Source organism: Phaethon aethereus (genome assembly GCF_964289735.1).
Source record: "Phaethon aethereus genome assembly, chromosome: 3".
NCBI classification, from domain to species: domain Eukaryota; kingdom Metazoa; phylum Chordata; class Aves; order Phaethontiformes; family Phaethontidae; genus Phaethon; species Phaethon aethereus.
The window spans coordinates 122449454-122476346 of record NC_138576.1 but is presented as its reverse complement, the minus strand read 5'-3'; the positions used below and the strand labels follow the sequence as shown (position 1 = coordinate 122476346).

At 39.9% G+C, this 26893-nt stretch overlaps 1 protein-coding gene across 1 annotated transcript in view; it reads left to right on the top strand.

The window, feature by feature from the left end:
• The window catches only part of MACROD2 (mono-ADP ribosylhydrolase 2), a gene marked incomplete at its 5' end in the record, with an annotated part of 899733 nt that overhangs the window by 168909 nt on the left and 703931 nt on the right, over positions 1-26893 (top strand). The window contains one exon of the mRNA XM_081997745.1: positions 23704-23733. Coding sequence (XP_081853871.1) covers positions 23704-23733 — 30 coding nt within the window. The remainder of the gene's footprint in view (positions 1-23703; positions 23734-26893) is intronic.

Genomic DNA, 26893 nt, shown 5'->3' with positions numbered 1-26893 from the left:
TTTATTTGCAGACTCGGAAAGGCAGGGTTACTTTGGAAAGAAAAATCAGAGGAGAAATATAATTACCAGTGAAGCCTAGAAAACGCTTGTAATATGTAAGATAGGTATATGATTGAACAATGACTTGTATTGCAGTGATTTATGAACTTATGACTGCTTGTAGAGATGGGTTATAAGTAGGGTTGTAACGTGTTGTGTTTTTGATTAAAACCGATAGCGCTGAAGCCAACAGCAAAAAGCAGTGCAATGGAAAAACAAGGTCTTAAAACAAAAACCAAACCCAACCCTCTCTAGAGGCAATATTGTTAACAAATTTTCCGTTGTTACAGAGTGTGGATTCAGTTTTTAGTCCATAACAGAGACGCTGAAATAGACTTCCTAGAATTGTGTGTGTGAATAATCATCCTTGGTGCATATGGAAATAGAGGGGAATATCTATTTGTAAAAATTGCTCAGTCTCTGGCAATCAGTGTTTACTCATTTTAATTAGAGAGAATCTAAGATGGACTGGCATAGTTTCTATATCATATGTTGAAGTTTGGAAAAATCTTAACTGTTAATGAACATAATTAACACTTTTAAATTTCTGTCTGTCTCATTTCTGAAATTCGCTTGTGATAATCCCGAGATTTCCTCAACAAAGTTTCCGCTGAATGTGACAGAACTTGGTTGATAACTCGTTTAGCGACTCTTAAATATCGAGCCAGTTGAAGTTAATTGGTTACCTGTAGGCACCTGAGTTGGAATTTACTGCCTAGTTTTATGTATGCACATGTTGTTAATAAGAACAGAGTACTTCTTAAATAACATTGTAAATACTTTTAAATGGCTTTTTACCAGTGTTAGGGGCCTGGAATACACCCTTCATTGCATCCAGGATCCCAGGTGCGGATGAAGGGAGGAGTACCTATCTTGGAGCGGGAAGTTTTATCTCTGCGTGTCAAAGGAGAGAGAAAAGACACAAATTAAAAACAAAAAAAACAAAAAACCAAAAAACCCAAAACCAAAACCAAAAACGTATGCAGCAGACGTATGCAGTTTCCGAGGAATGCTGCTGTGGCTGCTGAGATAAAGATGTTTGCCAGTTCTTAGAAATTATATTCACTTTTGAATTGCATGGTTTGTGATAGGATCCTTATTTGGTTAAGCAACCCGAAGAAACTGGCCTTCGCTGTATTTTCATCTAAATCCCTCATCTAAATTTAAAAAATACATGATGTGGACCATGAGATTTTTTTTTTTTCCCTTCCGGAGAAGTGGGCCTAGCACTAGTTCTGCACTAGAGCATCTCTTCCTGAGGCTGATGTGGTCAATAAGCAGGTTTTTCATTGACAGCAAGCGGGGGCAGTGTGATAGTATCAAGAGAAACGATCGTTAACCTTCTAATCCCTTCAGAGCTAATGGTTTTGAAATTCATAGCCTTTAAAGTCATGCTTTTTGAGAGTCAAGATAGCAGCCAGGAATTCATCCAGCTAATTCTTTCTATTGTTCGTGGTTTTATTTGGGCAATACTGTGTTTAGTTAGTGCTTTGCTTTTGCTTCCCGGTTGTTTAACCTTTGTTTCGAAAGAATCAGGTTGTTTCATTGCTGTCGCCAGATGCGAGCGGCAACTTTCTGTGTTTGTTCAATGGGCGATGATGAAGTGCTTTAAGTGCTCCAAAGGTTTCCCCTTTTGATTATATAAACCACCACCACCAACAAATAGCTACAGCTGAACTTTTAAGGTTTTTTCCTAGCAGTCTTAGCACTCAGGTGAAAATAATTCCAGCTTTTTCTGTGTCCGGCATGTGTGCCTAAGCATTGTGCACTTGGGTGCAGAAGAACGAGCTGAAGGCTGGGTGGACCTTTTGCTTCCGCTTTTCTCCGTGGCTTATTCTTCATTATGGCTCTTAATAGCTCTGAACCTGTTGGTGTTTCAGCGGCAAGGGTACTTGAGATTGCTGTGTTTTGCTCCATCAAAATGAATAAAATGAAGGAGGAGAAAACAGGACGAAGAAGCGAGTTTGCCCCTAATTTGTCTTTTTAGTTTCGAGATGCTGCGATCACCTTTTCCATGTCCTGCTCCCCGTTGGGCGGCGCGCAAACCATATTGACGGAACAAATCACTGTTAGAGAGTAGCACTGAGGAAGGACTAAACTCCCGTAAAAGACTTACTCGGGTCTGCGAAATCCCGCATGGAGCAAACATGCCGAACGCCGTGTAAACACAACTTCTGCATCGTCCATCGCGTTGTGGTTAATCGGTGAGAGCTGATAGCGCCGCGGAAAGCAGGAGTTGGCACGCACTGTTCTGTGACTTGCCTGTCGGTGACTTGAAAGCCATGCGGAGATCCGTGGCACATGTCATGAAATACTGAGTTTTCCCCCCATGGTGTGAGCGGTTGCCGTTCTGTCTCATTTTTCTCACACGTGGTGTTTTGAAAGCATTGTGTTTTGTGAAAAGTATCTGAACAACTTTATTTCTGGACGCTCTATTTAAGGGAAAAGCATCTTTATTGTACCCATTGTAGAAAAAGTAGCTGCTATATGCCCACCCACTCAAAATAAAATTCCTTTGGTGGATTTGAACTGGTCCTCCTGAGGACTTGCCTCCTCATCATCATGATCCATAAGCTCCTCTCAGTAAGAGCTGCTCGTGTTTTTCTTCAGAGGACTTTTTCAGCTCTTGGATACCCAAGGTCTGCTGACATCCATAAACCAGCTCTCCTGTGGCATTTGGAGGTGGACTAGAGAGGCTGACGAAACCCTATTCGAACCTGGACCTAAACCGTGCATGCCATTTTCTGCGGAGTTTGATCTGCACTATTAAGTGCTCGGTATTTTCTTTACCTTCATATTTAAGCATTGTTAGACAGAATTATTTTTCAAATATGATTGCTCAGTCTCTGTTTTCCAGATGACGTATTACAGTGTTGAATTTCTGGTTATAATCTTAATCGGACACACAGCCCAGCTTCACCCTGAGGAGTTCCTGTAGAGTTGGTGGCAGCATACTGGCAGATGAATTTATGTCATAAAGCCTCCAATTCAGTTGTAAATTCAAATTTCCATTATCTACTCCTGTGGGTGGAAACTAGATGTTGTCATTGGTATTCCTTCATGAAAATGCAGGATAAAAATCAGACAAATGGTTGTAAGTAAAAAAAAAAAAACAAAAACCTTGGGGCTTTAGTGTAAATGTTAGTTTTCAGCTATTGGTAGGAGAAAGGTTGTTGTTTGACCTAGTGAACTTGAAATTGCAATGTAGGATTTTGTTGTTTTATTTGTCGTTAATTGCATAAATGAGTGGAAGAAAGGGTGGGGAGAGTAAACTTAATTTGAGAAGAGATAACTCCTCTGAGACAAACCTTAAATCTCGCTGAACCAGAGAGGTTAAAATAGTACTCACTGAGCACTAAATTTACTTTTTCAGTATTTATTTCCTTGTAGGCTGATTAAATTGTCTAGTCTCAAGGGAGCAAGTTTTTTTCACATTGTGGTAATGATTGGTATTCAATATCCAATTTAGGTTGTTTGTTTAATAATTCAGTACTCGCGAGGAATCTTGGTAAGTGAAACTTTTTGCATGTACGTCTGAGTTGTAGTTGGAAAATGACTTTATATCTAATCTTAATAGTGCATATATACATTTATATCTTCCATACTTCTGTTTTTCAGTAAATAGTACAATTCTGCAACACATGTTTGTTTACAGTTTCGTGATTATATTGCCAACGTTTATGGGACGCTGAGGGACAAACTTGAAATGATCTCTATGGTGTCCAGTAAAATGTTCTTATGAGCTTTGTTTTTAAGAAGACAAAAAAAAAAAAATGACCGTAGTGCATGTGAGAAGATAATGGCTATTCTTCAATCCAGATACTTCTTGGTCTCATGTGACCTTTTAACTCCCAAGCACTCAGACAAAGTTTTGCAGTTAGCAGCTGCATTCCCTCTCAAGAGAAAGCCCTGGTAAGTTAACTTGAATCTGAATTTTTCTTGACGACCCAGGGATGTATTGTAGGTATCTTTCATGAAGGGTGTCTCTGAGAGATGGAAAGCGGTGTTTATCGGGGCAATGAAAAAGGGTTATTTTCTCAATGTGAATGTTGCTTGGATGAAGCCTGCTTTAGGCATTTACATCTAATAGTTGCTTGTTTACATATTTGCCTTCTTTCTAACTTGAATCACTTTAATCCAGTTACTAGAAACCGTATGTGCTGAAACTCAAAGGCAAATTGTCGTATCGCGGTGGAAAGCTGGACAGCAAACGGTGAGAGGACAGCTTGGCAGATGGAGCAAAGGGGTGTAGGAAAGCAAACTGGGCAACGTAGACCTGTGGTGGGGGAGAAAGCAGCTGGGAGAGGAACTGAAGAAGACAAACGTACCTGATGGAGTACGTGGTTGTGAGAAAATGTCACATGTAGAAGATAGCATAGGAATCTACATAGGATGAATTCTATGAATATCCTATGAAGAATTAGGTCAGGGGGAGGAAACTGTGAGGTATGAACACGGAGATGCAATGGCTTTCCTCTGAAAGAGAATCTTGGAGACAAATAATGCTTGTCGGCCCTGATAACGGCGGCTCATTCAGGCTCAAGGTTATTTCGTTGCTCAGGAGTAGCAGTTCCCAAAGGGTTGCTTTCAATGAAGTACTACAGATCGCGGTATTTTGGGCAGAACTGTCTTTATTTAAACATATGTGCAGTCATGGAAGGATGAAATGGTCATACAAGACAATCCCTTGCAGGAGTCTCAGGCCAGGTAGAAGTAACGAGTAATGTGAAAGTAGAGCTGCTAAGCTGGAGTTCATACAAGCTGACTTGAACTTGTGTTTGTGGATGAAAACCTGGTCTGAACCAGTCTCTGCTGTGTTTCCACTTCCTTGTGACAGAATCCTCTGAGTGCTTGAGTTTTCCCACTGTGCATTTATACTCTTAGTATAGGCTCACTTGATTTCTAACTGTGGGTTTCTGCTTAAGAGTATTACTGTGGGTGAAAACTTGGACTTTTCTACTGCGGTGGTTGATTGTGATGTTCCAAAGCGACAAGGCTGACATGATCCCAAACTGCAGTAACCTCTTGCTCTTCAGGATTTTGAAATTTCATGTCGGCTGTCCCTTATTCTCCTCCAGAGTGCAGAGTTCCAGCTCTGAATATGCATGATACGAATGCTGTAAAGCTTACAGGTGAAACGCTGTTTCTGAACTTCAAGGACAGTCACAAAAGCTAATTAGATCCATCATACGATCGGTGGAAAGAGGGAGATTGCTCCAGAGGGTGGGAAGTTGGGTGGCTACTTCCACTGCATGCCCCAGCTTGCTTTCTAGAAGGACTGATGTCTACATGGGGAACCAAGGAGAGCAGTACGTTATGCCAAAATGATTACTTGTGGACGCCCTTTGGAATATAATAGTCCAAGTACTGTCATTTACAAATTCCCAGTTCGCTTTCCAGCCATGTGGCTTCAGCAGCATTACTTAAAGTTGGCTGGTTTAGTAAATGTTTTTTGTCATTACGTATACTTGCTATTACATTCTTCAAGTGTAAATCATGGAAAAGTAAAAGCATTAAGCGGTTGAATGGTAATAAAAACATCTCAACTCGATGTTCTAGAGATGATATATATACAGCCATTTACAAAAAGAGAATAAAATGGAAGAAAGAAGAAAGGAATATCAGTTGGGAAAAATCTTCTGCGTTCCTGCTATAAGTTTTAGTAGTTTTCTTTTTCTTTTTCAGCAAAAGAAACTAATATTTTTTCAATTTAGTGAATTTAGTAAGTAGGTGATATTACACAGAATTTTTAGTTACAGCTTTTTTTTAAACTGTAGCTGAGTAAATGCTCAAAGCATTTCTTGTTTAACAAAATAAAAGCTGATAATTTAGCTTTAAAAAATATCCCTTTGGTATGCAGAGAGTTTTCTTATAGTTTCTAGACTTTAAGAAGCTATCCCATGAATAAAACAATATTTTGCATCTTTTCTTGTGGATTTTCTTCCTTCTGGTGAGTTTTTTAAATGGTGTGTTGAAGTGGAACATGTAATCTTTTTTCACTGCATCTTTTTTAACGGGATGCTTTCACATATGAGTACAATACTGTTCATGAATGGTCATCGTCCATTATTAAGTACGTGATGTTAATAGAGGATTCTTCATGCATTCACCAAGCATCTTAATTAATATTGGTCAAGCCTGGTTCATACCTGGGGAAATAACGCAAGATTCAGTTCCAGCTTGTTGGCTCTTTATCAACCCCGCTTAACGCTGCTGGCCATCAGGGTCTCCCGTGCCTGTACTTAGGCTTTACCTGTTGAATATGATTTTGATGACAAATTTAATGGAAGTTCATATATGGAATAATACTTTTACACCATGGCGACGGTATCAAAACATTACTGCTCTTCCCGCTCTCATTTTCTTTTACTGGCCAGAAAAGTGGTTTGTGTCTGGGGACTCCGAGAGACTTGTGAAAGCAGAATACTGATTTTTGCTGGGTTTTTTTTTTTTTTCTTTTCCCTTCACTTGATCTATAGGCTCAGTGTAAGTCAGAAGTCCCAAGATAAAAAGTGTGCATATATTAAAATTAACTAGAACTCCCCCTAAACAAATAAGCCACCCCCCCCCCCCAAATAACCCAGCTCTGACAAAGATAGGTAGAATCTTTTTCTCATCTTCTCAATACTAGCCCTACAGTCCTCTCTCATAGCAGCTTAAACTGAGCCCGCTGGGGTCATCGGGACATTTTTCCCTACAGAGGTTGTGAAAACGCCTGCTTTCCTCTAACGACGGACGCCGTTTCTAAAAGCAGGAAACCCCTCGTGCTCCGGAGCCAAAAGCCTAACTGCAAGCCGGGTTTCTGAAAGCGCAGCTCGGGGCAGGTGGGCGTCTGCCGAGTCCTGCGCCGGGCTGGCGCAGCAGATCTTCGCCGGCGTCGCTCGTCCCCTCCCAGCTCCCGTGGGGCAGCTGGGGACGGGGACCCGTGGAAGTTAGCTGAGAGCATGAGTAACTGGCTGGAGGAAGAAGGTCAAAGCATCTGATAACTGGGGCTTCTGGCACTTTCCAACAGTAACTGCAAGAGGTATTAATTTTGTCTGTCAAAACAGACTGAAGCAGTTCTTAGGAGATGAAGATTATTCATTTAAATTATGAAAAGGCTGAAGTTACAGTGATGGATGGTTTGGAGGATGCAAGAGGGGACTAAAGTTATATTTAAACATGAATCCGCTGTGAAGCTGTCATAACATCCCCTACAGAAAAAAGTGAAATTGCTGAGCTGCAAGATTTGTTTTCTGAAACTATACTTAGGACATATCCAGTCTTCTGTTTCTACGGTATTTCTCAGATTAGGGCATTTAATCTTTTTACGCCTGGCTGTCCAGGCAGTACTGGCCCTCGTGGTGGGTGTGGCGTGAGAGCTTTCCGCACAGCTCCGAGTTTTGGCCGGGTCCCACGGGAGCTCTGTAAGTTGCGTGGAAGGGGCTTGAGCCTCCAAATGGACATCCTCTGGAATTATTGATTTTGAAGAACAGGAAATACAGGTTAAGTGCATTTATTCTTCTCAAGAGCCCTTTGGGTCCACCAATGGTTGAATTTATCTTTATGAAAGGACGTTTTGCGTGCCGGACGTAAGGCATTTCAGATCTCGGCTTCAGTGAGAAGGCAGCGATAGAGTATGTATTAATATCCTCTCTGTTACAAAACTAACATGGACTGTTTCATTTCTAGTTCAGCTTTTTTCCCTTCATTTTAAAGAACTATCTTAGGAGCTTCAAACAAACATAGTTTTGTTCTTTTAAGGATTAATTTGGAAATTGTGATGGTGGAACATATCACCCAATTGCATTAATAACCGTTAACTTTACCCTGCCGTATGAGATGCAGTTACCGTGGGCCTTGATGGAAGTTTTCCTCAATTTGTTACAGGAAAGGTACCCGGGATGATGACGGTGGTGTCAGCCTGCTGAGACGATCCTCCACTAATACGTACAACTGATTTTTGTGTTGTTTCTTGTAGGACGTACTGCAGCGTTTATAACCGTAATTCTTTTTAAAAGCGTCTCAAAGGTACATTTCAGGAGGTGTACTTGAAATTTGTAATGCGAATTGAAAATATAGAGACATTGGTGTATCTTCTGTGGGGCGGGGAATAGAGACAGGGTTTTTAGGCAAATCTTCTTTTGTCACAATCTTGCCTTTATTTGCTTCCTTGTGATTAATGTTTCTTGTTTGGGGTTGGTTTCTTTGTCTTTTGTGTTGGTTTTTTTCCCTCTGAACTTCTCTTTTTATTCTGTTTTCTAATTGTTGATCTTGCAGAGGAAAAACAATTTTTTTCACGAATGGAACAGGCAAAAAAGCCATCAGCTGGTAAGGAGTTACTGCTAATAGATCCATGCTTCTGGAATATTTAAAATCTTGCTCCGTTTTATGCAATGTGGGTTTTATTAGTGCTTCAAAAGTCAGAACCTTCAGGATTTGCAAGGTACTTCTCTGCGGCTTTCCCCATCTTCTAAGAGAAGAAAAGTCTAGAAAAAACTTGGGAAAGGATTGGATAAAATATTCTCTTAATTGTTTATGATAAAACAATTGAGAGCAGGTAAGGCTACATGAGGACATCCTATCTAAGTCTAGAACTTTTAAAAGCTTTGAGTGAGATGTATTGTTCTATGAGATACACTTGATCCCATTAACACTACAGAGCCTTTTAAATGTTCAAAGCCAGGTATTTTTGAACAAAGGTTGTGAATAAATGACTTGCATTTACCATAAGTATGAGGATTCTCCACCCTGAGAGTTTACATCTTGATATCCTTGGTTAGATAGTCCCTTCAGGAGAGCCCTGTAGACTCAGATGCAGGCTTGCTGTGTTTGCTCACCAAGATACTACCGCTTTCTGCAGTTCTTTACAAACTAAGGGAGTTTTTAAAGACTTCATGGCTACAGACGTCTTGGCACAGAAGGAGACCTCGTGAAAAGCATGGGTGTTATCTTGAAACAAAGTGGTCTCTTTTTAAAAGACATGCCATATTTCTCTAAGAACAAGCATGGTTTGCCTTTTGGTAAAGTTCATATAGCTCACCTTTCCGTGCTTCTGTGCAGGGTGCTAAGTACTGCTATGGGATTCTCTCCACGCCCAAACCCCCGCTCTCCCCAGTTTCTGTTATTAAGAGATTGGTGAACCCAATTAGTTAAAAACTTGTCTTGGATTTCACGTTTCCGTTTTGGAGAAGGATTACAATTTTTGTCTGTGGCGAGACAGAATTTCTCTTTTCCGCAGTGCACATTACAAAGCACAAAGCCGTCTGATTGGTGGATTCAGCAAAAATAAAAAAATTTGTTCCAGTATTTCTGGACTTTTAAGTGCAGGTGTCTCTCTTAGTAACACCAATCCTTGCTTTATGGCAGTTGGTTTTCCACTCTCTGCAGTGATCACAATTTCTTCCCCTAAGAGTCACCAACATACTCCTACCCCTTTCTTGCACAGGTCAGATGTCTTTGCAGTATTAGTAGAGTGTAAACTAGCAGTTTAAATGAGATTACTGGGATTAGTCATCTGGACGGAGAAGATTTAAAGTGGCCTTGATTGAGGTCCTTAAAATTATGAAGTAGACAGTAAAGCCATTATGGTCAAAGAAGAAAAATGATAAAAAGGAATTAAGATGCAATGAAAGAATGGATTCGTGTGTTTCAAAAGGGGTAAAGGCATGCTATTACTTTGTATTTTTCTGATCAGCATAGAAGTTTCCTTGTGGCGAGAGAGGAGAGAAACGTACCATGAAATAATTACTTGTTAAAAAGGGAGTTTCATAGCACTAAGAAATACTTTTGCTGTGGAAATCAAGTGGAGGAAAACATGCATACTTACCCTCTCTAAGTATTTCGATATAAGTCTGTGTGTGTCCAACAGACTTATTTAGGCGACCTTTCTCCTCCACATTTTTCTATCATAAAATAGAGCATTTCAATTAGCAGCTTATACTTTCACTCCTTTTATGCTTTAGGGATTCTTTCCTTTGTGTCTCAATCCTGGACTTCTTTGTTAGGATCCATTCTTCTCCTGGTGGTATTCTTCAGTTGGGTTTCCACCAGAGTGTTTTTCTACACTTAACACATTTATCTCCATGTCTTCCCTTGGTTTCTCCTTCTTTGGTGTGGACTAACAGACCAATTCTGTTTCAGAGACATGGCAAGAAAAGAGTGTGGCTCCTAGCCTAGTTTTCTCTCCATGTGCATGGACAGCTTTCCTAGGCTTGAATTATTAACTTCCTTCTTTTGGTGGCAAAGAGAGAATTAAGCCATCCCGGGTGGTGCATGTTTTGCTTTTCCATTGCTCTGTGCAGGAAGCATTTGACCAAAACAGACCGAGTAGGAAATACAGTGGAGCTACACAGGTCCTGTGAAATCAAGGCTTTGCAATAACGAAGTAATAAACCTTTCCCTCGATTTCACGGCTTGGAAGTAGTCTACGCTGAGTTTTATTCTTGGCTTGTGGCTTGCAGTTTCCACCTCCTCAGTCTGATACCCATTGTCTAAGGAATGTTAGAATTTGTCTTTATTTTCGGCCATTCCCTCTCCCTCACATGCAGTATCAAACTGTTGCCACCCAGTATGCTTGTGCTACCACGTGTAGCTTTTCTCCTTTGTTCTGGTGTGAGAAGTAAGGGGTTTTTTTTTGGTTGTAATTTTCAGTAATTAAACTGATTAGAATTAAACTGGTGGGGAAACTGCATTTGATTACACAGGCAATACAGAGGAGGTAAAACTCATCTAACTAGGTTCCTTTCCAGCCTTTAGGCTTTTAATAGCTAAGTTAATTTCCTAGAGGAATATGGGCTGATTGAAGGAAAAACTATAATCATTAATTGCAGTAGATTTAATTTGTTTGAAGTATAAAGAAAAGACTGTCTGAGACTTAAGGGAAAAAAAGAGCCGTGCTCCTGCGCAATCTCTTATTCCAGCCAGAGTAGTATGTTTTTTGCTGCCCGTAACAAATTCTGGTAAAATTTCTTGACTGTTTGTGGCTTTTATACTTATTGGTAGGATATGGATAGATCTTGTGATCTATATCTATCTTAAATCACAAGTTTATTAGAAATAAATTAAGAGGACATCTCTTCCTGCTAATCATGACCACAAAGTTATGCTATGTATTTAGTAGTGTAGGTTTCGTATTGTAATCTATCTACCTAATGCTTCAGGGACATAAGATCTTCTCTAGCTGTCCACTGAACCGTTTCTGTGCTAATGCGGTTATAGAATATGAGATTGCTGTAGTCGCTTTCCAAGAGAAAGCAGAATTTTCCATATTCAAGAAAGTGTTTTTGGTTTTTTTTCTAATTGTGATTTAATATCTTTCTCCCTGATGATCGGAGCATATGAATGGTGTTCTGGGGCTTTTCTCTATTAATTGCCACTAGAGAAGTAATTTTATATAGAGCTTTAAAAGATGATTCCTTTCTTTCTTTTCTGAGCAGCTATAAAAACATGCTTTACCTGCCTTACAGATGTGCTTATATGTAGCATAAGATGCCTGTAATATCCGTTGACAATACCGGTTGTTGTATTTGTATAAGCAACATTTGTACTTTGCCTAATTCTGTCCTTGTTTTCTCAATACGTTTTTCAGAAATACTCAGCTGACTCACAAATCACACTAGTAGTATTAGATTAATGAAATGAAGTGTTTGCTATTCACAAATTAGATTATAGTATCCCTGTTTGTGTTTCCTAGATGTGGAATAGATCACTGTGAGCACATACTAATCCTGGATGCAAAAGGTCTATATGAAAGCTTGGAGCTTCTTCAGACTTTGAATTCTCCTGATATAAAGTATAGAAGGAATGATAACTCATTAAAATACCAGCTTATTGGGAATATTTTTTAGAAAGGTGCTCTAGGTGGGCTATATACATTGCAGCATTTGGGAGAAAAACTACTAACCTTGGACTGCACACATTCATCCTAGGGTGGTTTTTGTGCTACATGTATTTGTCTCCCTTTTTGGCCTTACAGAAAGATAGGTAAAACCAAAACCACAGAAGTGCCTATTTGAACAACACTTTAAAAATACTCAGCAATAAGGGGAAAAAAAAGGAGCAGCATATTTTAAAGTGATTAATCAGCTTTCCCAAATTTATCTATGGTCTAATTGCCTGCAGAAATTGTTGGTAGGATTATTTTTTTGGCTTTGTTTCCTCTCTCTTAAGCTGTCATTAGTGAGCCACAGTCCTTTTTATTGAAGCTTTCCGTGAGAATACCTCCAACAATTAGGTGCTATGGTATACAAAAAGAGTTGTGATTGAGTTGTGGCCCAGGGAAAGGGTCAAACTTGTTCGCTTATTTGTTTTACACGGTGGTACTACTCTTGGGTCAATGGGCGAACTGTTACTAGAAGCAAGGAAAGAAAATGTTAGCAAAAATAGCAAGTACAAGCAGTTCTTGCGGTTTTAGGTCGTGGTTATAACTGAATAATAACTGATTTGTGGTGGAAGTGCTTGTGGTGATGATGGTAAATTAACCACAAGCATCTTTGCCACAAGGGGGTGAATTCACATCATCCGGCTTGGGTCGGCATGGCACAGATGTCCCCAGTTGCCACCTGACAGTGCCTACCTCTCCTGTTTGGCCATTTAGGGAAATTGGTCTTCCACGGGTGGTCTTCTGATCTGCATCCAAAAGTCGTGTCCACTCTAGAGAGCTCCCTGTCTAACTGGGAACAGCCCTGTGTGACAAAGTAGCATGAGTCCTGGTTGATGCAGGCAACATTTCCATATCTGAATGTGACCAGTGGAATTAGCAGGAGGCAAGGATGGGAAATTTTAGGGATGCCACTGGTGCGTATACGATGATGTTATCAATTAGGTGTTGCAGCCTGACTGTTTCCCTTTCTGCACGGCATTATCGGTGTGTGACCGTGCAGCCAGCCTACAGTCCCGTTGTGCTTCGGAGAAAATGAAAGATTTTTGTCCAGCCTAACCTCAGTAAATTTTTCATCAAAGCCTTAATACCGCTTCTGTCAGATATTATCTGCTTGAATGCACAGCCTTATAACAACAGTGCCTATTTACTGCAATTTTTTTTGATAATAGCTTTAATCTCCTTCATCATTAAGAAGTGCCTGTGATCTTAGCGCTAAAGACATATCTTGAAAGTATGATAAAACTGACTTCCCGCTTTATTTCTCGTGCAGTCATGGGGTACCCAAGGAGCAGATACGCAGCTGGTACCACTGGCAAATAAGGTGCAGGGCACTTTTGGTAGGCTAGCAACTGAGCAGTACGGCTCCAGCCCGACGGTTGCTGAGATAAATCATGACCTGTGAGTGTCTGCAGCTAGGAAAGATTAGAAACTCCCAACAACCTGACGGGAACAAAGAGTTGTCCCACACAAGCTGAAATCCTGTCATTCCCAGGGATTTCAGCTGGGCTCTTGGCTCTGTCATGCCTTTGAAAATATCTACAGGCCTTCACATAATTTTGATTATTTGTGATCTCTCTTTTCTTTAAAGTTCCTTTAAAGCATAGCGTTTTTTAAGTTTTCAGGGCATGGGAAAACGGTAAGCTAACAGTAAAAATATTTTTTCTGTATTTTTTCAAACTTTAGATTATGTTTCTCCATTTTAAGACATGTCATGGATTGTTCCAGAAAGAGTAAAATGGAGAGGATAATTGATCTCCCTCGGACTAAGCTGACTTACTTTTATGATAAAAGGGGCAATTTCTGATTCCTCTGATTGAATAAGTTGATGGCTACACTTTATTCTTAGTATCTTCTATGGTTGTCTCAAGATTTATTTTTTTTTTTTAGCTTATAGATGGTAACTTTTTGAAACAATCAGGTAAGATAAAGTATGGATAGTATATTTGACAACAGTATACAGAAAGATTTGGGACAATTTTCTTATGAACAGTGTAAGATGTCCATGTTTTACTGTAATGCATTATTCCTGGTTTGACTGAAATACTGAGGTTATTAACTTCCGCTTTCCCTTATGAAGTAATACCTGACCGTCGTTATACAAATATTTAGCCCTATAGCAACAGTTTGGGCTGATGTTTGAAAACAAAAAAAAGTACAGTAAAATACATAACCAGATTCTCTGTTTCTTCTGTAATGTGGCTTACACTGACCACAGTGGGAGCTGCTTGTAATTTCAGGCTATATAAAGAAAGGAGCATTAGAGAGGTTATGTTCATATGCAGAGCGTGTTACACTCACCCAGTTGGATGCATTTGAAAGTAGACCTTACTTCAGTGCTTTACTTGCAGGCTCTTCAGCTCCTACATGTCTGCGCTAGTTGCTTGCAGGAGCTTGTAATTCATTGTCAAAATCTTCCTTCCAGGCTGCTCTCACGAAAAAAGCGCAGTAACACCTTGCCTTCTAACTTCGCGGCAAAATTTGCAAGTGAAGTCTTGTCTGCATAGCTGGAAAAAAGTGCGAGGGCTGTTTTGGTAGGGCATGAGGTCTGTCTTTTTTTTACCTTTTTTCATTTTCTTTTTCTTTTTTTTTCTTTAACTGAATGTTGTTCATGAGTGTTAATACCTTAAGAAAATACAGTGGTGTGTGCACTTACTACTTTTACTCCAAAATATGCCCACTGAGGTAGCCCTGCAGCTGTAGCTGGGGTTGACCTTGCTTAGACTGCCTTGGAGTGAAACAGGAGCGCCATGGGGTGTGCCCGCACCACAGGGTACCTCGTACTGCTGGTTACCCCACGGGAAAATGCGCTGCGCTGCTGTCAGGCCCCAGGTAGCTTCTTTTCAAGCAGGAGACTTGGATTTCATAATGAGTTTGGGGGGTTTATTGTTTTGAAGCCTGAATGTTGAATATGAATGTTTCAAGACTGAAGTATGTTAGTTTTTTATCACCTTTTGATTTCTTTTTGCTTTTCAGAGCGTAATTGTTGCTGTATTGAACCCTGTTGCAGTCAGACTTTTTCCTTCTTGAAATCAAGTATTACGCCATTATTTCCTAGTGCAGGAAATTGAAATGAGATCTTGTGATGAGCTACACCAGAAGTACCATACCAATGTGTGTGTGGGGGGGGTTGTTGTTTTTTTTTTAAAAAAAAAAAAAGAGAGAGAAGAAAAAGCTCCATAGGGTGGTGTTCCTCTGTGCAGGTAGACTTGGGGAGGTTCAGAGCTGGTTGTAATTTTGAAAAGACAAAAGCAAAGAAAACACAAAGAACTCCACTCTAATTTTTTTCTGTTTTCCAGATAGATAACATGTTCTAGTACCTTTGGGATACTGGAAAGATGCATGAATTATATAAATGTCAGTAATTATTCTGAAATAATTACTGCCAAAACTGCGTTTCTAATTGTGCAGGTAGAACCTAGGACTACCTCTTACTCTATTTTGCGTAGGCTTTTAAATATTGATGATGGCTCTACTTAGATGGATTAATTATATACTGCAGCACTTTGATTCCCTTTAATGTTACATTTACAAACCACACAAATGGCTCAAGTTATGAGATGAAGAATTGGCTGTAGTAGACCTGAATATTTTTTTCCTCATTATTCTGCCTTGAAATAAGTTCCTGTTGCTTTACGTTTCAGCTCGGCTATATTTTAAAATACCTTGATGATCTAGAAGGCAACTTTAAGGGGTTGAGCAAACCACAAACTGACACAGAAAATGGATGAAATCTTAATTCATAGCTTTCCCTTTAGCATCTGGTAGTGTGTGTGACAATTTATCAACCTGTGTTTTAGAACGAAATTATTCCTGCTTTGCGCCTTTCTCACGTTTGCCAGAAAAAATGCGAGGAACGTGAAAAACAAGCATGCCTTCTGCAAAGGGGTTCACGCAAAAGATGACAATGGACATTTCTGTGCTTAGCAGCCGGTTTTAGCCTTTTCTAGCTCCTTCCCTTCAAACTGCAGCTTCTGATTCAACAAGTCTGTCGTCTTCTCCCTCCCAAGGATGAGATCAGCCTTGTCAAACAGGTTCTTCTAACTGTCCTTCACGAGGCGCTGGCGGGAAACCTTTTCCTTTTGAATGGCTTGCTTTCCTTTGCTTTAGAGTATACGTTTCTGTCTAGCTGAAAATAATACCAGTGGATGAGTATGAAGGGTATGAATTTCATTGGTATGAACGTGTGCTGGTTTTGCGGGATTTCACCTGGAAGTGTTTTGCGGGGCTGTGTTTGGGACTGAAGATCTGATGAACACTGTTCTTAAAAACAAGTTCATCTTTTTTTTGTGGATGTTCTTTTAAGTTATACTTTTTGCGGTGGTTGACTGACTTCCCCACGAAGAAACAATTGTGGTGATTTGGAGTCCTCAAGCTACTGTAAAGTTTAGACTCCTTTTAAAGTTGGAGCCTAATCTTCAGTCCATATGGAAGTTTATACAGCAGCATTTAGGAAGTACTCTAGGCCAAACGCCTTCTCTCATGTGTTTTTCTCAGTATGAGTTAGACAACTTCCATTTCTGTTAATTTTCTTTCACTCTGCATTAAAGCAATTAGTGTATTTCACTGTAAGGTAAAAACCTGCAATTTTGCTCCTTCTACTTTGAAGGTATGCCTCCGATGTACTCTTAAATTTTAATGCCAAACTGATAGCCGTGTGCTTATTTCTGCACTGCGTTCACAGTACGCTACTGGTGCTGCAGCTGACCTCTGCCTTGCCTACGTTGGTTTTGGTGGGTTTGGTGTTTGGTGGGTTTTTTGTTTGGGTTTTTTTTTTTTAACTCTTCATATCAGGTTTCAGAGATGCTTTGCATATGGCTGATTAAGCTTAATGGGTGTAATATATAACTTTAAAAAATAGCTTTCTTGCATAAATGTTACATTATAAATTGAGGAGGTAATGTGTTAGAAGAAGAAAAATAACTGAAAAGTTATGACAGATATTGTTTCCTTATTGAATTTAGAATGTTGTGAAGGCAATTTCCTTGACAGGATCAACTCCAGAGCACTTACTAGTATGCTGATTTTCTTTTTGTTTCCTTAATCCACCTATGAAATACCCTTTACAAGCTTGAAATTGGAGATAATGACTACTCTATTTGCAAAGATGGCAAAACTTAGTTTTAACAATTTGTTCCCTATAGAGAATTTGTGAGAGGGGAATAGAACAGCATAGGTTGTATGACGAGTTAACGACAAAGCCATTTTATTATTTCCAAATACAAAACCTGTACTTTTAATTGCACAAAGCCTTCCATTAGATTTTATTTATCTTTAAAGCAGGACAAATTTGTAGAGTTCACTTTCACTGTCCGGAGAAAAAGTAGGGCATGGAAAATTCAGTCCCTTTCTTTTGTCTCCCACGTCATCTATTTTGCTAACACAGATGATGGAAACTTTATAAGCTGAATTGTTTGGACTCATTAGGTCATGCTTCTGGACATTTTGGCTTTTTAGAAAGAGCTTGAAATTGGTACTTTCTACTAACAATAAAATAAGACTGGGTAGACGTTCACTTCTATTTACAGAGGTTTTTTTATGGGCAGGAGAGGAGAAGATTTGTTAATACATGGAAGCTCTAGTCTTTGTGTGAGTATGGAGAATATGATCTGCCCTCGATCGCTCGTTAAAAGCAAGCAAACCCCAAAACTATTGGGCTAAACTCAGAAACGCCTTAGCAGCCTTTGGGAACAAATCTGTGGCCGATGCAGGGATTGCTCCAAGGAGTTTGCGGCGTAAGGGCTGGCGTGCGCAGAGCAGCCGGTCCTCTGCAGGGACTGTCCCACTGCCCTTGCACTCAGGGTGTAGCTGTCTGCGTGAGGCTCCAGCTTGTGCCGAAGGATTCAATCCCAGTTCGGCTCTTTGGTGTTGGTCCAGAGGGGTGAAAGCCCTCCCCAGGTATAGAGAGGAGCAACTTGTTTGCAGACATTCTCTGGACCACAGGAAACAGTTAAGTAAATTGCTGCTACCGTATTACAGAGCTGTTTCTGGTGCACGATTGCATGCAGGTTATCGTCACACCCTCCATATTGAGAAAATATCTGGAGGCTGTATTTACAGAAGGCATATAGATGTCTGAAGATGCTAATAGTGGTACTTAACGTTTTAAGTTGATCTTATGTTGTAGGCTGGGTGGTTTTCTAATTTCCAGTAGTCTCTGCTTTGCATCATTAGGCACTAACATAAGTTTGCAAATCTGGCCCAGTCTGTTATTATAATGTTATTTTACCTCTCCTGATTGCCATGGCTTTGTGTGCAAGGAAGTATTTTGAGTAAAGTTAATTATAGTGGTGACTTCACTGTAATATATTGTGGATGGCTGTATTTTATTTACTACATGTACTTCAAAATTACTTTATGATCTTTAAGCCTAAAGCTTTTTACTTTAAGGCACCAAAACACATCTCATGTTAAAAATGGTTGAATGTACAAGGTGCAGTTGTTAGCCCACTCTTTTTTGTTCTCTCTGCTTTTTTGAGAAAAGATCAAACAAAATGTAGTGACAGGTAAAGATGTCTCACAAAACATGTAGAAGAAATGTAGCTTCCCGTTCCATAAATTACTGGTACTCTGCTCACCAGCTGCCTGTTATGATGTTTTATTGATGAATAAAAATGGTGTCTGAGGCAATAGAATGTCTTGCATCTTACAACACTGCCAGTTATAAAGATGTCTTCTTGAATAAATTTCACAATTAGAAAGTATTGACAAAAATATTTAATCTTTTTTACATCAAAATAAGCTCAAACATCTGCTGCCAAAGTCAGACAATATCAAGTAATCTTTTAAAACTATATTTTTATTATACCAACAGATGCATGGCTGCATGACATAGATGTCAATTTAAGTTACTAGTGCCATTAATACTTGACAAAGACATGCTCCCAGAAGAATTTACGTTTTTAAAATGTTGTCAGATGAGTATATGCCAACAAAAAGTAACCAGAGTTATTCAGCTATGTTGTTAACAAAGCTAAAAGCATGTTATCTCTAGAGACATCACAAAAATTGGTATTCACATCTTTTCTGTTTTCTAAATTCCACAGAACTGACAGCAGAAAAAATAATTCTGTGTCTGCAAATGTCTGTTTAAGCAACCCACACATAACACCCTTTTTCACTTTTTATACCTTTTGGCTTCCAGCGCAGAAAGATTTTCAGCTTCATTTGAGGTGAACTTCTTCAGCATTCATTTGCTTTCCACAAAATTTTAAATAATCCTACTTGGCAAGGATGCTATTGTAAAGAGAACAAGAGGAAAACGTTAAGACCTGTGCCAGCATTTCTGGTCTGCTTATTCAGTCTAAAAAGTGTTGGAAAGCTATATGACTTAACTCATTAAGAAGGCTGAGATTTAAAACATTCATGTCCAGTTCTTATTTGTCAAATATGCTGGTATATTCATTATTCAAATTTGTACATTTTAGTAACCTGAGATTTCATTGTGGGTATTCCATAATGAGAAACTAAGCTTATTTTAAATTCTTTCCTTCCGGGTCTTTTATTTTTCTTTTCTCTTTTTCCTGTCTCCCCACAGAAGTGTTTTGGAAGGAATTTTCTTAGAGCAAGAGTGGAGTTTTCTGGGTAGACCAGACCAACGTTCATGGAGTTCGTTTAGTAGTGCTGTCCTGGTGCTGCTACTCTATGTTAAAAAACATAAAAGTCTAGCCTGTTGAGGTGCCAAGTCATTTGAAATACAGAATTTCTGTTTGCAAATGGGCTCATAAACACCTTATGAAGGGCTAAATTGTTATACTCGGTGATTAGATACCGTTTTTTCTTTTAAGTGGATTTTTTTTCCGAGTTTTTTTTTTCCTTAGAGATGAGCCTGAACTTTGTAGAAACACTTTTTACTGCTAATGCTTCTAATGCATCTAATAAAAAGAAATTTAGAACTAAGGGGCTGAAAGCCGTATTACTACTTCTAGATGTATTTCCGTTTGCTGGACTGAGGCAGACTGTGAAGGCGAGACCTGTCTCAAAATGCAGAGTTCAAGACTCCTTTTAAAGTAGAGGCAATGTGCAGCATCTCCTGTGCTGTGCTTTGTCTTATCCGGAAGCCACTGTTCAAAATACACTACAGGAACTGGTCCCCAAATATGGCTGGTTGGGGTTTTTTATTAATTATTATTATCTTTTCTTGAAGCCTATGTTACCGGTGCAGGGAAGAATATTTCAAATATCTAATTTGCTCATCTAGACCTTTCACCTCTTGCTGCCTCTTGCAGGCCATCGCCAAGTGAGATGTTTTGGATGGGGCTTTATCAGTGTGTGTTATATTTCAGTCTGACAAGGAAGTACTTAGTTTGCTGGCTGCCTGACCACTCTGTGTCATCACTCCTCTTAGTATGAATAAGTACATATTAAAGTAATATTTCAAGGTTTGCATTGTGAGTGGATTTTCAGAGTTAATGCCCAAGAATCTTTGTAGACTGTAGTTTGTAAGGGGGGAACTTTAGAAAGGTTAGGCAGGTCGACTTGAAAGGGTAACTTGGGGGAGGAAATTTGGTGCAAGAAGTCTTTACCTCACATTTCTTTGGAGCCCCTCTTATGATTGTTTGTTTTCTTTTACTGTTCTTTGCCTTGGTAACTTGGTAGCAATTCAGTCTTCCTCTTTCCTCCCACCCCAAGTCTCCTATGATCTGAGAATCTTGTGCTGCTCTGGAATAGAGAAATAAGGACAAAAGGTTAGTCAAGATGGATTTACTAGTTGTTTACAAATGTTGTAACATGTGCTGCCTAAGGTTGGGCGCGCCCTGAGTCAAGTGGGGGAGCTGTACATGCACACAGTGTAGTGGTACAACCTGGGGGGCAATTTGGACTGCATCAAGTTTGGAGGTTGAAAGCTCCCAGGGTCCCACCGCCGGTTGCTCATACCTACCCATAGTTGAACCTCTACGGCAGGAGCCCCTTTCAAAGTGTTTTGCAAGACTTGGATCATTTGGGGGCAGTGATGGACAAAATGCAGCTGTCGATTAACACTGTAGGGACTGAGAAGAGAGGCCATGCTTGCTCCAACATCGTATGATGTGTTTACAGTCATGGGGCTGTGCTGACCTCGTCTCTGAATCCAGGTAAAAATCCCCAGCTCTGGCTGGGGAAGGGTATTCGTTAGGTGGTATGTTACTTCTCTAATGGTAAAGCTTTCCCAGAGATGCAAGGAGGTATATTTTATTGAACCTTTCAGTTACAATATGAAAACTCTGAAATAAGAGTTCTTGCTTTTTGAGTGACACATCATATTTCTGGAAAGGATGCAGTAAATATAATTGTCATGTTCTTTCCTGGCATGATAGGAAAATTCCTTCTAATAGGCAAGCATAGTTCTTTGGAAAAAAAGTGCCTATGAATTATTGCTGCAGTTCCAATAGCTGTAGTAGATGCATTGCAGCCAAAAATCTATTTGAACTGTTTTCGCTGTTTCTATAGAGAAGCATGTGATGCTGACTTACATGTTATTAACAAGTTTTAGAAAGTATTGGGAAGATGAACATTGTCAGAAGAACTTAATGAGAGAAACACAATTCTCTGAGAAGCCATCGAATGAGAGTTTCCAATGGGGATGTTGGCTGGGTATCAGAAGACACTTCTTTAGCAGTGGAAACTTTGGTTGCAGTGAGGTATAACAGGTCTTAGCTGTGTCTTTCAAACATAATAACTGAAATCCTAGAATTTGACTCATTCAAGAACTGGAATGGTGATTGTAGGTGTATTCTACAGTGCCAAAAAGTATAAGCTTGAATAGTAGACTCATGGCACTTTGTTACTTTTCTTTTCTTCTAATATGAAGTATACTGATTTTTATCTCAGATAAACCCACTTTACTGCAGGGAAGGTGATGTTGCCTCTTACAGGAGGCCTTTGGAACCTGCTGTAAAAATATGTGGGGCTGTTTTTAATTTGTGTCTTTCTTTAATAAGTGAATTTCAGTGAGGGCAAGAGCAGGTTGAAAGAAAGATTTCTTTCTGAAAGGTAGAAAAATTGAAGTTCAGTGGCACTCTTTGCAATATGTCCGCACACATTTATTATTACTATCATTACATCTTTTTCAAAGGCAATTTATATATGGCAGTATTTGTTTCCCTGCTAGCACTTTATAGAGGCTAGCCAAGAGATGTTCATCAAGCATGGATGATTGTGTTGTCCTCTTTTTCAGTTTTCCATTTTGTGCCTGTGCCTGTTGCTGCAACCTTTCTGTATCTCCAAACAGGCACTTCTTTGAAAATGGCTACAAATTATTTTGTTTTAGAAACAAAGATTACTTGCCCCATTTTCCTCCATATAATCTTCCAGAGTATTAGAAGCAGACTTAGATCAGAAAGATGCATAAGAACATCTCTCTAGGTCTTGATCTCAACGATTCACTCACGCAACGAGTGTAGGAACAACTAGCCCTAGGATGGATAACTGTCTGTAGTTTGCAAGTTACTATGATTTTATATGGTCAGCTATGCTGGATATAAAGCTTTGTATTTATTTCTTTAAAGAACATTGCATTTTGTATATGAAATGCTGCCCGTATAGAGCTACTTTTTGAGTCCCTTTAAGATAATAGTATTAATGGTATACGTTGCTTCTAAAATCAGAGATCGTGGGTATGCTATTGGGACAGAATATCTAGCTTTTTGGTGAAGACAGATTTACTGCAGAGTCAGGGAAAGCTGGCTGCAAATGGGTGAGCTGAAAGTGGGTGTTAAGTCAAAGGTGTTTGCAGAATAGCTGAAAAAGAAATGAGGAAGACAAAGATAACTCGATTTTTTGTAAAAGTCTCAAGAAAGCGATGGGAAAAAACAACAGCAGGGAAATTGCTGTTTACAGTCTTCTATTTAGGAAGCAGAGGGAAATCATAGAAACAATAATGTGTAACAGTAGAAAGTTTGGATACTGGAAAATGCCTAATTTATTCTGTGTATCTTGCCATCTACCCTTGTCCTGGAGCAGGAAATGGTTTGATGTACTGCTTCTCCTTTACTCATCAGCAAGCAATAAGAAATACCTGTGTCCATCCCTTATACTCTTGCTTTTATACTATGTGTCATCTATGTTATGGTATGACAGGGATTTGTTTCCCACACGTCTAAAGGGTGAATACTTTATTCAAGGCAAGTTTAGAAGCCTAATTTTTCCTTCTGTTTTTGCCTAGGCAGTGAAAGGAAAATGTTTGGCATGGCTCCAATTGCACTAGCTTAATTTGAAGGACCATCTTGTATCACCATGCTCTGAAAATTGCTTTCCATAAGTGATTTATCCATTTCTGGCATGAGTAGCTGGATGGTTACAGTACAGAGGCAACTAAGCATACTGAGTGAAATCCCAACTTAATTGCATACAATGGTAAAACACCCTTTTATATCAATGGGGCCAAGGTTTCTCATTGTCATCCTCAAAGGTCCCATGTCATAGAAAACAAGGAGAACTAATCAAAAGTTGCATCAAAGTCTATTTAAGTTTCTCTAAAATGAAAGACTTATACTTCATTTGGTAATCACAAAGGAATGTGGTTTATAGAATTATAAATTCAAGATTGTAATTTCATAAGCTATTCAACACACTAGCTTTAATAATTGTATTACTGTTTTATTTATTAGCTTATATGTTCAAAGGTATTGCAGAATAGTGCAAGGGTAAAAACTGCGATTACAATTTAAATAAATGATTGTTTTTGCAATAAATGTTTTTGGGTAAGTGAAGAGTAGCAAAGTTACTGAAACAATGCAAAATCTGTTGTGAAACATCTTCTGATTGGGATCCATCTGTATTTAGGAAGCTCAATGCTAACAATTCTCTTTTTGTTCTTCTTGCAGCCAATTCCAGCCTTCTTGGAGGTGGAGGAGGTGAGTCTTTGCTTAGTGCTGTATTTATTCTTAACTAAGCTGAAATACATGCTGAACAAATGTAGTATTGAGTTGGTTATAAAACAGTATGTGACAAGTTCAAGAGATGGAAGTGTAAACTTATTAGATGGGAAAACTCACCAAAGTCGATAACGTTTCATATCATCAAGAGGCAGGGTTTGTGACTGCTGCTGAATCCATTTTCCCCTTTGGATTAGACTAGTGCTGACCTCTGTATGAGGCTGACTGAAACGTAAAGAAACTGCCTTATGTTATGTTGTGTTTATGTTGTGTTTGTTTTTAATGTTCTTCAAGGGAACCTTGAACGTGTGTTAAATAAGCAGTTTTTAAAAGAAATGTTAAGTAATTAAAACACAGTAAAAAGTCATTTTAGTAAATTAATGATGCTTTATCTTTGTACTTTTTCTTTTCTTTTTTTTTTTTTTTAACTCAGTTGCTTACCCCATTCTGTTTGCCAGAATACTCAAGTAGATTTCAATACAAGTCTTTGGTACATGTAAGAGATGCTAGCAGCATGTCTACTGGTAAGACAGAGATGCTCAAGTACATATAGTGTGTATTGTTTCCAAATAGATGGATGCTGTTTTATTTTAGTAAACGGATGCTATTTTGCTTTTTGTAATACTGTAGTACCGTGGCCGTAAAAGCTTACACGAGTGTTAACAATTCAGGAAAAAAAACCCATGAAGAGCTTGATCACAGTTTTCTGTAACTTCCCCTGCCTCCCAGAGGGAAGTAAAACAGCTCAGTTCTGGAAATTTCACAGTGCAGGAGCGGTACAGGCAGCGACTAATCTTCCTTCCTGGCGGGAGTTAAAAGGACTTCATGATCAGAGCTTACATATGCAAGGGTAAAGGAAAGGGCTCTGTTAAAAGACAGAAGATCTCTATTGCTTGTGAGGCTTGAGGATAAATCGTCAAAGCTTTTGTTTTAACAGCCTTAACTGAACAGTCAGCCCTTCTTTGTGGACCATGAAAAGGTGCTTGACAACTGCACCCGGGTGTCCAAATAAAACCGTGCCTGTTTCTCAGCTGTGTGTCTGGACACTAAAGTACAGGGAAGCCTTACCTGATAATCCTGTTGGATTAATCTGTTTCTTTTGATTCGGGTTAGCTGTTTGCAGTACACCAAATTTTTCTTTGTTTAAAAGGTAATCCTTCGCTAGCCGTCCGTGTTCCTGCGGAGCCGTTCGTGTACCTCCTCTCCAGCTCTTGCTTCCAGCTGGTAACGTCAAAAAGAAAATATAAATCAGTGCAAATGTTCAAATTCCAATCAGGTTCGCAGAGCACTGCTGCTGCTGAAAGGATTTGGCTGTTGGCTTTCCGTGGTATTTATTCAGCTGGACCGTACTTCAAAAGTTGATGTCCGTTCAGCGTGGCACTAGGTAACATGGCTCTCCCTCCGCGGCAGAGGGGACAAGCCCGCGCCACGGGTCAAGTTGGGATTTTTCCTGTATTTCATGCGTTAACAGTGGGGGAGTTTTAATCAAGTTAATTTATTGGCAATTAAAAACACCTCCTTCCCCCCTTGTCCACACCCTACTGCCCCCCCCCCCCCCCCCCCGCCACCAGGGCAGGCTGAGGTGATGGTGGCACGCGAGGCTGGCTCAGCGTGCTGCTGCACCTTCTGCATCCTCCCTCCCTCCTCCTGCCCTGCCGTCCTTTCTGGCCTTCACCATCGTTTCTTACATAAGTTTCCTCAGGCGCATTGGGAAGCTCCTGTGGCAGGTTGGGTTTTGGCGCATGGTGGGTCCCTTGGGGAACCGGCCACGACTGGCTGCGGGCGGCACAGGGCAGCCCCGACGCTCTCCCCCAGCGGAGGCCTCCCTGCAGCTCCCCTTGGCCAAAGCCCCATGAAACACCGTCTCCGAGCCTCTAATCTCCGGTGGAAGGATAACAACATTCCCCCTTGCTTGCGATGCAGGTAAAATGCCAAATTTGACTATTTTATGGCTTAGAATTTGACTGCTGCTGGCTGAGGGGCTGCGTTTGTGCTCTGGAGGTGCCGTGAGCCGCCCTTGTGCAGGGTGGCCGACGTGTCCTCAGAGTGCACTTGCTTTGGTTTTCCGAGTCTTTTGAGGAAAAATTCTGAGAATTTAGTTGCCCAAGTACTCCCGAGTTTGGGCAGCTGCCATGTGGGGTGTCCGTGGCTCTGTCCTTGGGCGCGTGCATTGGCTGTGCCCTTTTGGAGAAGGGAAAGGTGCACGGGGTCTGCAGGCTGGAGTGTGCTCAGGGGAGCACAAGATGGAGGCACCCCTGGCTGGCCCACCCGCCTGCTGCAGGCAGATGAAGCCCTGTCTCTTGCTAAAATGACTTGTTACTGGCAACGTGCATTTCTCTGTAGAAGGAATCGTTTTGTTTTCAGTTGAATAGTTTTGGATTTTAAATTCTGGATACTTTTTTTTCCTTTTTCCAGAAGGAAGTGGTGTCAGCACTCGGCACGAAATATTACTAGTGAATTATTAAAACTTTATTATATACGTAAATACCAAAGCCTTCTTTTGATTGCAGATGCTGAATATTTATGATAATGCATAATAGCAGTGTAGTTTCTCCAATAATGGGATTCAGATCTCTTCAGTAATGCTCGTTAATTTAATCTCTCTCACTGCTGGGATTATGAATACCTATCTTAGTCTTACAGGAAATGAAAACCAGAAATTTCCACTTGTCCAGGCTCGTGCAACAGGTTTTGTGATTTTGAGCTGCTTTTAAGCTGTTCTGTGTTTGAAATCTCTCCCGAATTGAACACAAATTAATTGGAAATAGTTATTTGAACACCGTGATCTAATGTTTGAGAATTACTCAATACGTATGTTAAAACTGTCTTCTGGAGGAGAACTGCTGAGGAACCCAATGGGTGACGTTGTTGGTAAACATAGCGCACTTCGTTCTAAGTTCAGGTGCTGGTAGTTTTTTGTGCCTGCTTATCGTCCCTTCATCACCTCGGAGCCACATCAGGGCACCTGTGTACCTTGATTTCCCAGAGCCAGAGTGTTACTGGAATTTGTTCAAGATTTGTTCTTGCATTCCCCATTTAAATGCTGTCTATTCATTTTCATGGCCATTTGGAATGAAGAGATAAACGCACAAAAGATACCAGAAACAATTTTTCATGGACCTGTTTAATCATAAAATCA